Source organism: Myxocyprinus asiaticus, chromosome 20, assembly GCF_019703515.2.
Source record: "Myxocyprinus asiaticus isolate MX2 ecotype Aquarium Trade chromosome 20, UBuf_Myxa_2, whole genome shotgun sequence".
NCBI classification, from domain to species: domain Eukaryota; kingdom Metazoa; phylum Chordata; class Actinopteri; order Cypriniformes; family Catostomidae; genus Myxocyprinus; species Myxocyprinus asiaticus.
This window is the reverse complement of record NC_059363.1, coordinates 6663780-6678113: the sequence shown is the minus strand read 5'-3', so window position 1 is coordinate 6678113 and position 14334 is coordinate 6663780. Positions and strand designations below refer to the sequence as shown.

The window sequence follows — 14334 nt, the reverse complement described above, 5'->3', positions numbered from 1 at the left end:
GATTTACAATTATATATCTTTAGATTCTAAGTGTATTTTAATATTTATAACAATTTAATTGGATTTATATCTGTATATGTGGTTTTACAGTATATATTCAGATTTATAATTATATATTCAGATTTATAGCTACATATTCAGGATTTTTTTTATATATTAAGATATATATGTATAATTAGTATTTGGGTTGTATCCTCTGGGCATACATTTTTGAACTTGATCAAAATATTTGATCCCCATTTGCTATAAATAAATAAGGACCTACCTTTCCTGAAAGAGAAAAACAACATGAGGAGTGTTTGTTTTTAATGATACAGTTGAGTTAAACTTCACTTTCCTTCAGCATTCTTCCTTAAACAACAGACTAGTCCAAATCCTCTATTAAAGTCAGACATGCTGCCATGTCATTAATATGCAAATTAAGGACATTAAGCAGTTAATCCAATGAAGTGGAACAAGGCACATTCCTGAGAATCGGGCTCTACACAATGAACTGCCAAGGGCATCCCGGTCTGCATATTTTCCCCCTGCCACAAACAAACACTGACCGCTCGGCTTTGACAGTTTCACAACTCTGCAGGGGAACATTGAATGCTTGTTGAAAGTTGATTAGTGATTTCACCCTAATGTTTATGTACTTTTTGTATCATTGCCTCAAGCGTTACGTCTAATTAGCAATAGACTTCATCGAGCTAAGTCATAAACAAGAACCTTCTTTAGACCTGAGTCATGCTTGTTTATCATTTACATGCAAAGCATGTTGTCTGTTACAAAGGTGCTTTAGATTCAGGCACATGTCCAAACGAATGACTTCATTGGATTACTGTGTTTGAATAACATTTGTTTTTGTTTATTGTAGAATTTGTGTCAGGACCTGACCTGATCATTTCTGTCTTATCTCAAAATGTGACATATTCCAAATAGTCATAAATGCAAGAAAAAAAGAAAAAGTATTTTCATGCCCGCAAGGGTAGCATTTCTAAATGTAGAATCGCTCAAGGTAACGTGCTGCTGCACTCTATGAAAATTTTGTTGCCTACATATTGACCACGACAAGCTTAGTCACTACTGTACAGTGGCTTTTAAGACATCGCTTTTGTCTCATCGCCAAATGGCGTATGATATATGCACAGAAACTTCAACTATAGTTCATCACTCTAGACAGTCTGCAGTCTTTGCTTTGGGCACTTAGACTTAAGTTCTGTACAACAAAATGCTGTGCACATGAATTTAAATGTTTTTGCCTGTCTATTTCAATCAAATTTTCTTTCTATAATATTATATTTATAATTTATATACCGTATACTTTATTTTAGATTTTAGACAAGGTATTTTAATAATACTCTAGCAATTATTATACAACTAAGTTGTGTGCCTGTTGAAAAATCAGTTCTTTATGTCTTCGTAACTATATCTCATAATCCTACCATAGCTCTCAGTGTGTATCTGTATGGCATAATATTACATATTTTCATTGAGATCTTTTTTTCTCTTGCAATAAATCTCAAAATGTCAAACTAAGTGGTTTCTGCAAATAAATTGTGTTAGAGCTTTTTCCAGAACTAATGTCGCTTTTCTAAGCCATTTCTTAATTACTTCTAACCAACTGGTGTCAAGGTAAGTAAGACTTTTGGCAAAAACTGTGACTAGCGAAGACTTAATATTTAACTTTACAATTTCAATAATATTTTTTCATAGTTTTTATTATTATTGCACTCTAACAATGAGAATGAGAACTGGCTGTGTTTACACGTGCTTAGATGTCATGAAAATTATATGACAAGGCAAAGAATCAAAAAGTTCTTAAAATTAGACCTGGACTTTTCTAACCGTTTTCATACGAGTCACCCATTTACTGGATGTGCACATTTTTGTGTAACTTTTCCAACTTGGAATATATTCAGTCCTGCCAACTAAAGCCTAATGGGTTTTTTTTTTAAATAAATTTCCCCTGATATTTATAATTTAACCTGGTTCCAAAATGCCATCAGGTGATGGACAGAGAAGCACATAATTCTGCATCAGTACTTCAAAGATGCACATTTCTATTCATAGATGCTGCATAAAACAGGACTGTTATATTTAAATATTTATAGAGAATCTCTTCTGATATTTACACTGTTTTTCTTGTTTCCCAACAAGAAAGATGAATAGAGAACACATGTATTCTTCTTTGTATTAAAAACATAATGTGGAAAAAACTGTATACTGCATAGCAAAGCACTGAAAACCACTGCAAACACCTTAGCAACCCTTTTCTTACAAAATCCAAACATCTAGTTCACAGTTACTGTTGGTCTTTAACTTCACTGACAGCTTCCTTAAAGCTTCCTCTGTGAGGTAGAAGCCCTTCCTTTGTCCTCATCTCACTGTCATGACTCACAAGAAAGATTGGCAACCTAAACTTCTGCTGAATCCCTGCCAGAACTTTGGCTGAGCCGATAGTCTTCACCAGAGCATGTTCTCCACCTCACTTCCCTCAGAAATGAGTGTAGGCCGGGGTCACAGAGAACTTGATCTTGCCACACAACACAGTTATTTAATTAAAAGCCTCCTCAGTTTTTCAGGGTCACAAAATATGTGTCAGCTGTCATCAGTTCAAAGGGGAAGTGGGTGTGAAATTTGTGAGAGGGATTGTTTTGGGGACACCTGCAGCATTGCTTCTTAAAACAGTTAAAAAAACAAAACCACACACAATTCCAAGAAACTGCCAGAACGTTCCAAAGGCCCAGGAAGGCATTAGTGACACCGAGACTACAGCGTAGGAGTCTGGGGAACAGAGAGGCTCAGACTAAACTTGATTATTACAGCACGCAGAGGGAAAAGAGGATGGAGCCTAGCAGGATTGGATTGTAATAGAGGGCTTTGTTATTACTCTGAGGGTTCAAAGATGGAGTCAAAGGTGGGCAGCTGAGGGACGGGGCAATTAGAGGCGATATACAGTAAGAGAGTCATAGGGTGGATCTGCAGCAACTAAACGATACTAATATATACTATGTATGCAAAAAACAGCCATTCTGCCATTATCACTTCCAAAATATCTTTTGTGGAGGTATGCAAAAATACTCTCAGAGGAACATTTTTCTTACACACTGATTTTTGGTTGGAATCAGTGCATTGGTGTGCATGTAAACCTGATCAATAATTGTTTTTAAACAGGCCTTCCAAACACTCCCACCGTCTTCCATTGATCAGCAAACAGATAGGCCTGCCCCAAACTCATGCCATTGGTTGAGTCAATGTTGCTTTGTTGTGCTGGTCAGGAAGCTCAAAGAAAGAGCAATATTTTGTAGCATTTTTCAACAAATCGCATATACTGTAGTTGTCTCTGCATCTCAAGCTGAGATAGGAGAAAGTATTTTAAAGGATTGTTCCGGGTTCAGTACAAGTTAAGCTCAGTGGACAGCATATGTGGAATAATGTTGATTACCACAAAAATTAATTTAGACTCGTTCCTCCTCTTCTTTAAAAAAAAAAAAAAAAAAAAAAAAAAGCAAAAATCTAGGTTTCAGTGAGGCACTTAAAATGAATGGGGTGAATGGGGGCCAATTATTGAACGTTAAAATACTCACTGTTTCTGACCTTACTCCATTTAAGCAAGACGGTAAGCCGTTTACATGACCATACGCACTGATGGATTTTTAAACATAGTCGTGTAAGATCTCTTTGATACTCCAGAGGAGATACATTTGAGATTATTTTCTCAGGTGAAAGGTCTAAGAAGAACGAGACCTAAACTAAAGTCTACCTATGTTCCCCATTTAATCTCATTGGGATTGAGGAGCAAAATTAAATTATCTAGAATTTTGAGAATGGCAGGAAAAATAATTGGGAAGCAACAGCTACAGCTGGACAGTCTGTATCAGGACACAGTGCTCAGAACAGTAAGGACTAGTACATCTGATCCACCACATCCGCTGCATTCTGAATTTGTAATGCTTCTTGAAGGCGGTATAGATAGGGATTCCTTTTTATTTGGTTATGTAACAGTAATCATTTGAGATCACTGTGTGAGATTCTGAGACCATAATGATGTACGATGTATTTTCTTATTGGATTTTATGTAGTTCTTGTGTGATTACTGTGTGCTTTTTATTTCTTCTGTGTCTGTGTACTCTTGTGTGAAGCCAAAGAAAAATTTCCACGTCAGTGGACAATAAAGTATAAAGTAAGCACACTCCTATAAATGTTAAAAAGCTGGCTGAGTGATAGATTAGTTAGATTCATCAACTGATCATTTTATATGCATGCTTGCAATAATGGTAGCAACGGTATGGTAGTACGCTGTGTTCACTCGATTGATGCTGCTCAAGGAGAGCAATTTGTGATTGATGTCACATTGACAAATGCATGTTTAATGCATGGATATGTACGCTGCAGATTACAGTGCCAAGGCTTTGTTAATGTGCTGTCATTGTCTGCCAGGCAGATTAATGATAAAAAGCTATTGTCTTTCTCGGGCGCCGCACTTCTTTACAGCACAAGAACAAGTTGCTGTTTGCCGAGGAGATAAAAATCACAATTTAATATTCCTCTAAAGTGGTCCTGGCGGAGATACAGCTCTTTGTTCTTGGTAATGATCCAGCGTAAAGATGAATAAAAAAGCTGTGCTAACGTTAATGGAAGCATTAACAGGTCGCTATGGCTCTCTGTGGCCCCTTCTCTGATTGTTGCTACAGAAACCAGAAGCGTGGATCAATCAAGCTAGACCAGTGATGAAGAAGAACTTTACAAAAGACATAGGCTACCATATTTGTGTTCAGTCCAGTTGACTTGCACTTGTTTTTGTTAACTTGCACTTCTGGTTGTGAATGTATCAACCCAGTCTCATGAAAATTCCTACATAATTTACGAGGGGGCTATTTCGTATGGTCTCACACGATGTTGTTCGCAGAAAACTTATCACGCACAAACTCTCGGATGTCTAATGCGGAAGTAAGCGTGAGTTCCGCGCACAAGGCTTTAAGGATATACTTACTAATATTAAGCCCTTATCCAAACCCCTTATCTAAACTTAACCAATCAGTAGAGTATGTGAACATGATGGGAAGCTGTTTTGTGTGACAGAAGCAAGTAATTGTCGCGTATTAGATGGAAACGATGTCCAGCGACATCATTGGCTGTATTGAAAGTCATAAGAATTCAAACGAGTGCAGTCGCGCGATATCATACGAATTAGCCAAATTTAGAAAAGTCGTACGGATCCTGGCGATTTCGCCGTGAGTGTGTGTTGGAATGTATTAATTATGTTTCTCTGGCAGGTTTCATTGAAATCCCAGAATACAGGCAGGTCGATCAGTGAATGCAATAGTCACATTTTCTCAGTGCTGTATTTATTCTCACATCTTATTTCAGATTATTTGTCAACAGGGCCATCTATCTCAATGTTTAATAAAGGGCTTAAGAAATTCCTTGAGGGTAAGGGTGATTCGTTTTTAATTCAAATCAGCTTTTTTATGGTGAGCTCTAATGACAAATTTAAAAAGAGAGATACGGAAAACTACTTTTGAATTAAAAACTGAGTCTGCATGAATGCATAAACAGAAGTAATTTTACAATGGTTAAGGAATGGTGTTAATGGCCTAAAATGCACAACCTCAAGTGGTATATTACTTTTATAAAATGGTGCTAAAAGCAGTATAATAAAAGATACCAATGTTCTATAACAATGACATTTATTAGTGACAATCACAATAACCCTCAGAAACCCAGCGTAGCAGAATTGCAACATTTATTTACAGCAATTAAACAACACTGACATGAGCTGATACGTGCTTAAAAATCAAGATTTTCCCATTGACTACCATTGTTTTTTGAAGTCACACAAAAAATATTATTATAATCAGCGGTTTCAAGGAGGAAAAAAAGAAAAGATATCAAGAATCTCTATGCTGGGTCTCTGAGGGATTAACAAATATTCTGCCGATTTTAATATATAATACATTAGCATAACTATTGACTTTTTACAGTATATTGGCTTTTATAAAGGCTTCGAACATGGCTCATCCAGTCAGATTTTAGAGCCAAAACTGTGCAATTAATAACACTAATTTTACATTGTTTTTGTTTTTCCTGTTATGTAACCATTACATTTATAACATTGTGCTCTACATGGAACAGAGGTTTTCAAATTGATGACAAAGACCCCCAGATATGATGATCCCCTTGCAAAGGACCCCTTTCCTAAAATATAAAGGCAGCTATTCAATTTCATATAAAGACCTATTTATATTGCATAAAAAACAAAAAGAATAAATAGGAATCATGATTTTATAAAGACAACATTATAGCAGAATTACAGCATGGACATTTATATTGCCATTGTACTAAAGCCCAAAGAAGAATTTGTATGTTAAACAAAATATGTATTTGTAGTGAACTTTTCACAATACATATAGTTAAAGCAGCTTTACAGGAAATGTAAGCGCAGTGTAGTTCTAGCGGGAAGACAAGCAGCTGTACATCATCGCACCATTAGCTAGGTAACTTCTAGCCAATCACATGTAAGCCATCGCTTTATAAGTCTGCTCACAATCTGTCACATTGCTGTTTCAGTGTGCTAACACGGCAACCTCCACCACCCCACTGCCACCAGTTGAGTACCGTCCTACATGGGGGTAGGCTCCACAACCCTGCCTCCTATCTCCGGCAGGATCTGATGGTTCCGAGTACAACTTCTTCGGACCACCAGACAGGACTTAAGCCAAAGAGAGACATTACGTTCCTGTTTTATATTCATCAAATAAATGTAATCTGCGAGTCTTCCTGATAGAAATATTGTCTACATCCCGTCGTGAGCAAGCTAAAGGCAACTACGGTTTTTCTGGCAGTCATATAAATATTTTTCTGAAAATTGTTTCATATCCATCAAACTCCTCGTACCAAGAGCATTTGTCTGCGTGAAACTTGAATCCTCATTCTTTTCTTGTAACATTTAAAGAGTCTGATACCTCTAGACATTTTTACGATTAGCAAAATCACCAGGGTCTTTCAGGAGAAGCTGAGGACCTCAGAGCATCAATCTCTGCTATTAGATGACCTTGAAAATGGCCAACCTGTAACCCATGACAATAAAATTCGGCACTATGTGATGAAGAATGTCAGGATAAGTCCTCATAGAGAAATATTTCACAAAGCAAGTGTCCACGACTGTGTAGCCAGGCATTGACTGTGTGTCTCCATCCAAAACCCCTGAGAGTTGAAGAACATATGAAGAACTGTGTAGTCTATGAGCCAAACGTTGGTCATCATTGCTTTTACTGCCAAGGATCTGACCTTTAAATGAAAGTCAATCAAGGCCATGAAAGTAGAATCTATAAAGCTTTGGGAAGCTCATTGGGTTATGAGTTGGAACTCAACTGAAATATAATGAAGCATCATATGTCTATAAAAAAGTAGTTCATCCAAAAGTTAAAAAATGTACATAATTTACTCAGTCTCATGTTGTTCCAAACATGTATGATTGTGTAGCTCAAAACGCATTGCACCAAGTTCGACTTCAGTGACATCAAATACCACGGATTCTTGCATGTCTTGTGACCGTTCATGATGGATCAAGTTTTAGAATCTACAAATACAAAAGACATTTGAGAGCTACTCTACTGTTGAGAGTAATATTTTCAGTGAATAACAACTTAAATTTTGGTCTTTTTCGAAATTGGACTGGGAATGTTTATTTAAATGTTGCCTTGTATGGCTTCAGAAGTCTTTGAATGTAATGTACAAGTCATTTGGACTATTTATATGGTGCTTTTATATCCTTTTTAGAGCTTGAAAACCACTGGTTGTCGTTTGCTTTTGTTGTATGGAAAAGAGCATTGTTGCTATTCTGCTACTCATCTCCTATGTGTTCCACAAAAAGAATGAAAGTCATACAACAAACCAATATGATGATGTGTGAAAATAATAAAATAATTTTCATTTTTGACTGAACTTTTCCTTTAATATTTTCAAACTGCAGTATGTCGTAAGAACCTTTCTAAATAGTCACATATTCTTATATTCCCAAGCACTTTCCTGCCAGTACAGGGCTTTGTGATGTTTATGTCCCGGGTTTTACAGTGGTAGACCATCAACCTCTCTCTGGTTTGCTCATCTCAGCATTGAGGATCACCCATAAGCCTGGCCCACTGCTGTTGGCTTAGTGTGTATGAATGGGGAATGTGGAATAAAGGCTTTTCTTTTTTACTCTGCTGACAAGGAACATCACCCTCACGGTTCTGCGGCCAGAACACGCTGACTTTAGCATGTTTCCAGCCAGGATCATCACTATTAATCTGACATGCTCAAAGACCAGATAAAAAAAAAGTAATAAAAAGAAATGTTGCTTTCTTCTGAGACATGAAGAGGTGGGATCTAGCAGAGGATCAGTTCAGTACAGTTTTTTTTTTTTTTTTTCTTTCTTTGTGTGTGCGTGTCTGGTTGAATAGATTTATGGTGTATTTATTACTGAAGAACTCATTTAAAGCAATCGCTAAAAAGGGAAATATTATTCTTGCAGATGCTGAAATACTGTACATTTCTGTACTATAGTTTGCCTGGTTTATATATTAGTATATCTGTGACCTTTTTGGTAGCAACAGATATTAGCTTTTTATTATTATTATTACCGCCATTGGTCTGATTTAACATAGTCCCATGACAGTTCGTAATAATGTGAAATGATTTTCCTATTAAAATGATGGTTAGGTTTAAGTTTGGGTAAGAGGTTACACTTTACGGTTAGGTTTAGGGTTTGGGTTTAACTGAGGAAAAAACATCATTTATTGGTTTGTTTAATTTCTCTATAGCCCCATTTAAACATGTAACCAGGTAAATTACAGGAAAATCATTGGGTTGCCTTTACTGGTAAATGTACCACATGTGCTGTTCACATACCATCAGTATGGAAATTTATAGGTAATGATACAACTTCTCATTAAGGGTAATTGCCAGAGCAAATCTACCAGTATTTTCAAAAAGGTCATGTTCACACATGACCTCTAACCTGAAAAATGCAGTAAATTTTCTGGAAAAGGCTGTATGTGTGAAATGGGCTTATGAGAATGAAATTTGTACGTTTTTGTACAACTCATATGATTTCTTATGATTTCAACATCTTGCACTATTATTACGACTTGTCATGAGACCAGGTTGGTCTGATTAGGTTGCTTTTAGAAACAGATAATATCAACTTACTTTTTCAGAATAATTTTTTTTTAAAGCTGACAAAACAGCATATATTTGTTATACCAGCAATATTTTTTATACCAGCAATCATATCAGTTATTTGCCATACAAAATATATATATATATATATATATATATATATATATATATATATATATATATATACTTGACTGAAATGTTTCACATGATCTTAAAAATCTTTTGATTTGAAGGCGTATGCTTAAATGTTTGAAATTAGTTTTGTAGACAAAAATATAATTGTGCCACCATATTAATTTATTTCATTATAAATCTAAAATGTAATTTTAAAAAAACCTCAGGAGAAATACAGGCTGCTCTGGAAAAAGATGGTGTGGTTGTTTCAAGGAGCACAATACTTGTTGACTCTCCAAACATAGCGCTCATGGTTCTGACCATAAAGTTCTATTTTGGTCTCGTCTCTCCAAATTACAGTGTGCCAGAAGCTGTGAGGTGTGTCAAGATGTTGTCGGGCATATTGTAACCAGGCTTTTTTGTGACATTGGCTTCTTTCTGGCAACTCGACCATGCAGCTCATTTTTGTTCAAGTATCGTCGTATTGTGCTCCTTGAAACAACCACACCGTCTTTTTCCAGAGCAGCCTGTATTTCTCCTGAGGTTACCTGTGGGTTTTTCTTTGTATCCTGAACAATTCTTCTGGCAGTTGTGGCTGAAATCTTTCTTGGGCTACCTGACCTTGGCTTGGTATCAAGAGATCCCTGAATTTTCCACTTCTTAATAAGTGATTGAACAGTACTGACTGGCATTTTCAAGGCTTTGGATATCTTTTTATATCCTTTTCCATCTTTATAAAGTTCCATTACCTTGTTATGCAGGTCTTTTGACAGTTCTTTTCTGCTCCCCATGGCTCAGTATCTAGCCTGCTCAGTGCATCCATGTGAGAGCTAACAAACTCATTGACTATTTATACACAGGCACTAATTGCAATTTAAAAAGCCACAGGTGTGGGAAATTAAACTTTAATTGCCATTTAAACCTGTGTGTGTCACCTTGTGTGTCTGTAACAAGGCCAAACATTCAAGAGTATGTAAACTTTTGATCAGGGCCATTTGGGTGATTTCTGTTATCATTATGATATAAAAAGGAGCCAAACAACTATGTGATAATAAATAGCTTCAAATGATCACTATCCTTAAATAAAATAAAACATTTTGCATGATCAGTCATATTTTCAAAATCAATGTCAAAATTTCACAATTTCTTCCAGGGTATGCAAACTTGTGAGCACAACTGTAATTGACCATTGGCAAAGGATTTTCTACCAAGCTGTTTCTCTCATACCACTCTGCAATCTCTTTCCTCTCAGTTGTTAAAATTCACTACTTTAAACTCATCAATATTTCATTTTGATTTTGAAATATTTCATTTGATTTCATTTGCATAATTTGATTTATGATTCATGTAATAAATTATTTATTGTGCAGTAAATTTCTCATTATCACAAAAAAAAAAAAAAAAAAATTCAGGGTGATACAAGTTCCTCTGCTTTTTGTCAGGGTCCTGATCACCCTGTCTGTGTTTATTTTGCAATAATGGCCCGCTGACTGTACTTAATGCTTTACTAATAACAACTAATAATTGTGCTTACTAATAATGCTTCACTAATAAAAATAAATAAATAAATAAATAAATAAAAACAATGGTTTCATTAAGCCTAACATTGTTATGGTTTGTTTTGCCAATTCATTCACATTCTTTGTCTCATGCCACAGATTCTACTACCGTGATCCTCATCCATCCAGAGCGGTGGAGCTGCTGCGGGTGGGGAAGCTTCAGCACTACCTAGGCAGACTGGAGGAGGCTCAGGGGAGCTTCACACAGGTCTGTTATCAGATGCTCTTTGGCCCTATAAACTACTACAGAGAGAGATCAGAATCAGGACAGTAATGAGACCCTTGTTGGTGATTGGCTACTGCTACAGCCCTGCATTCGAGCTTGCCAATTGTCTGATTGTTGTCTAAACAATGATATAGATGTCTCTGCACTGACTCCACTCTCTGTCTGCTAGTGTCAGATAAGATTTTCCAAGTAAAAAGTTAGTTGGCATCTGGCAGACTGGTGCAAATGCCAAAGTAAAGACAAAATACTTTAATATCTTGAAAATTATAAGATGTGGGCTGAAAAATGTAATTATGCTCATAATGTTTATTTTTAGTACATACAGTATGTACTTATAAAACCGTTCTAATAAACTGAAAACCATTTGAGATTTTCAGGGATTTTACAGTGATTTTATCACTGGTAAGGGAGGGTTTTAGGCATGACACAAAGCGGAGTGCTGAAAATACACTTAAACATGGTAAAATATGAGTTCATTTGATGTATGATTAACTGTGTGCATATAATTGGCTTGGAACATTGCTCGTCCAATCAGCTTTTGTTTATAAAACTATCCATATTATCATATTATTATAGCTTTTTTGTACATTTCAGCAAAACCTGATCTCAAGAAAATTACCTGATGGTGGTGACATTTCAGCAAAATAATATTACTTGGGTCATTACACGTGTTGCGTCAGTTCCGAGATGAAACGTCGTCCACTGCGCGACGCTAAAAGTGAGTTTATTAAGGTTAATGCTCTGTTGAGTTTTAAATCAGCAAAACCTACCTCCCGTTCCTAAACTTTAAACCTAAACCTAACCGATAATGTCATAAAAAGCAAATGTAAGATGAAAAACGGAATTGCTGAAGCAACCACATCATTGTGTGGTGCTTCTATGAAACTTTTGGCTCACGTGCTCTTCAGGACTCGTACCATGGTCCTTTGCATCGCAAGAGCAATGCTCTATCAGTTGAGCTACAGCACAATTTGATTGCGGATGAACAAGCTTGTAAATGTAGTTGGTTATGTAATGCAAATGTTAAGATGTATTGCCTTATAACGCGCTTTAGTAAAAGTGTTTAAATGTTATTAGATAGCATTGTGTGAGCAACAGAGTGAAAAGTATGTATTTGTAAACTGATAATCTTCTGTTTTACTCGTGTTTATGTGAAAGGAAATAAAAAGAACGTAGTTGTAGCACCTCTAATGTTCATTTTGCCAGGAAACTGCCGCCATACGAACAACAAGGCACATTAACTTGATTCTGTGAGACCAGGTTGGATCTTTCAAATGTTAGACAAAAATGTGACATTGCACCTTTAATTACCTTTTAATTATTATGGTAGATTGTGTCTTTGCCACATTTCTCCCACTAAAAATTTCGCCCCTGACACACTTAGAATGGCAGCCAAATCCCACCTAACCTAATGGCTGCTTTGTATTCATTTAGGTCCCTTTTCAAGCCTTGGCATGAATTTTCTCTCTCAGAAGACAGTTGTTTAACTCAACCATGTCTCCCCCCCATTCTCAGGCCTATGATATCATGAAGGTGACCCATGGGACGGAGCATGCCCTGACTAATGAGGTGAGGAGAAAACTGGCAGAGTGCCAGGCTGAGCTGGGTCGAGTCTAGCCTGATCTGTGCCATTGCATAAGCCTGTGTCATCATCGCACTGCCACGAGACCAACTATGCCAGCTTTGCCACAGACACCATGCCACCGCTCCAAATTCCTCCCTACTCTTTCTTTTACACGTTGGCTGTCAATCAGTGCTTCTCTATATTTGTTCTCAAATGGAATTTTTCTGGATGGTTGTATTGGCCACCTGCTCTTGTGCCGCTGTGCATCAAACCCGATGAACCCAAATACTGAATACTTTTTTTACTTTTTTGTACCATGCGAGAGGGGAAAAAACAGCATTGCTTGCTTCTTCGTTTCATTTCAATTTTGGGAAAAGAAAAGCTATTTATTCAAATTATTGTGTTTAAAAACATTTTTGCAATAATGACAGATGGGTGCTGCTACCTGCCCTGCAAAACAGCTGTTCACTTTTTTTCTTTTTTTAAGTAAGAGAAGATTCAGTTTTACACCCATTTTTTACAGCCAAAATTGTACTGTTATCAGTCAGTGTCAGAAGATCGCTGAACTAATCTAACTAAATCTAAATTGCACATTACACATACAGTAAATAGATAAATAGTGCAGCTTTTTAATTGTGTAGAATATCTGGGGCACTCTACTTTTGCTTTAGACTACCATAGATACTGTAGGAGTTAAATCTTATTAGTATTCAAATGCATCTTTCAGATTAAGAGTTGCTTAATGGAATAACTTTTTTAGTCATTTCATGATTCAACTAACAAGCAACTGCTCTGAGACAAATATAGTTCGTAGGCTAGTGTCTGGTCAATCGAGTAATAAAATTATTCAAAAATAAAATTTCATATTGCCCTTTTAAGATTGCTGTGTTTAGTCCTATTTCAAGGAATAGTATTTACCAGATTGAAAGGTCTTGCAGAAATATAAATGGTAGACAAGACAAAGTAAAAGAAGAAATTTTTTGGATTTGATACATGCTGTTTGGAGAACCTCGGGAATGCCCATGAACACTTACCAAACAAATTACAGTGGGGTAGTAGTTTTTCAAAACTGTTTATTAAACACTGGCATAATGATCCTTCACACCGCATTAATACAAATTTCTTTAGATTTAGATTTTATATTTACTTTCGTGTGCTCATATCATCAACAGCAGTGAAATCTTACACCTTTTTAGCAATAACTAATGTGTTTTGCTTTGTAAAAAAGGCCCTAAACATCGCAGCTCATAATTGTGCGTAGCTTTGGTTTCTCATCATTACTTTCAGTAATCAGAGTAACTCTGGCAGTTCCATTTGTTTAGATTTGATAAACATGTTTCAACAGCTGCTTTGAATTTTCATGCTCTTCTTTTACAATTTGTATTCTTGCAGCTCATGTAAGCTACTTTGATGTGTTATATCGGCCATTCCTTCTATGCAGTATATTTTCATGTCCTCATTTTATATGTCTTCATATCCTGGATAAACCATTAAACTTGCAGTATTTAAAGTTCATGTGTCTAAGCAGATTTTGTCAATTTTTGCCATGTCCCCGGGTTGCTACTAATTTCTGAAATTAAAGGTTGGCAAATTATTAAGAAATATTCTAGGTGTTTCTACTATGTTTTTTGTTTCTCTCTCTCTAATTTCGTCAGAATATTAAGCAACACTTTCACGGTTCCCACACATCCTGGTAAATCTGGAAATTTGCAATGCAGTTTTCC

General features: G+C 36.2%; 1 protein-coding gene across 2 annotated transcripts in view; it reads left to right on the top strand.

The window, feature by feature from the left end:
• smyd3 (SET and MYND domain containing 3) overlaps positions 1–14125 on the top strand; it is a 222327-nt gene extending 208202 nt beyond the window's left edge. For both annotated transcript variants that reach the window (XM_051647053.1, XM_051647055.1), the window contains exons 11-12: positions 10920–11028; positions 12562–14125. In XM_051647053.1, coding sequence (XP_051503013.1) covers positions 10920–11028; positions 12562–12663 — 211 coding nt within the window. In that variant the 3' untranslated portion in view covers positions 12664–14125. The remainder of the gene's footprint in view (positions 1–10919; positions 11029–12561) is intronic.
• Positions 14126–14334: the final 209 nt, after the last annotated feature.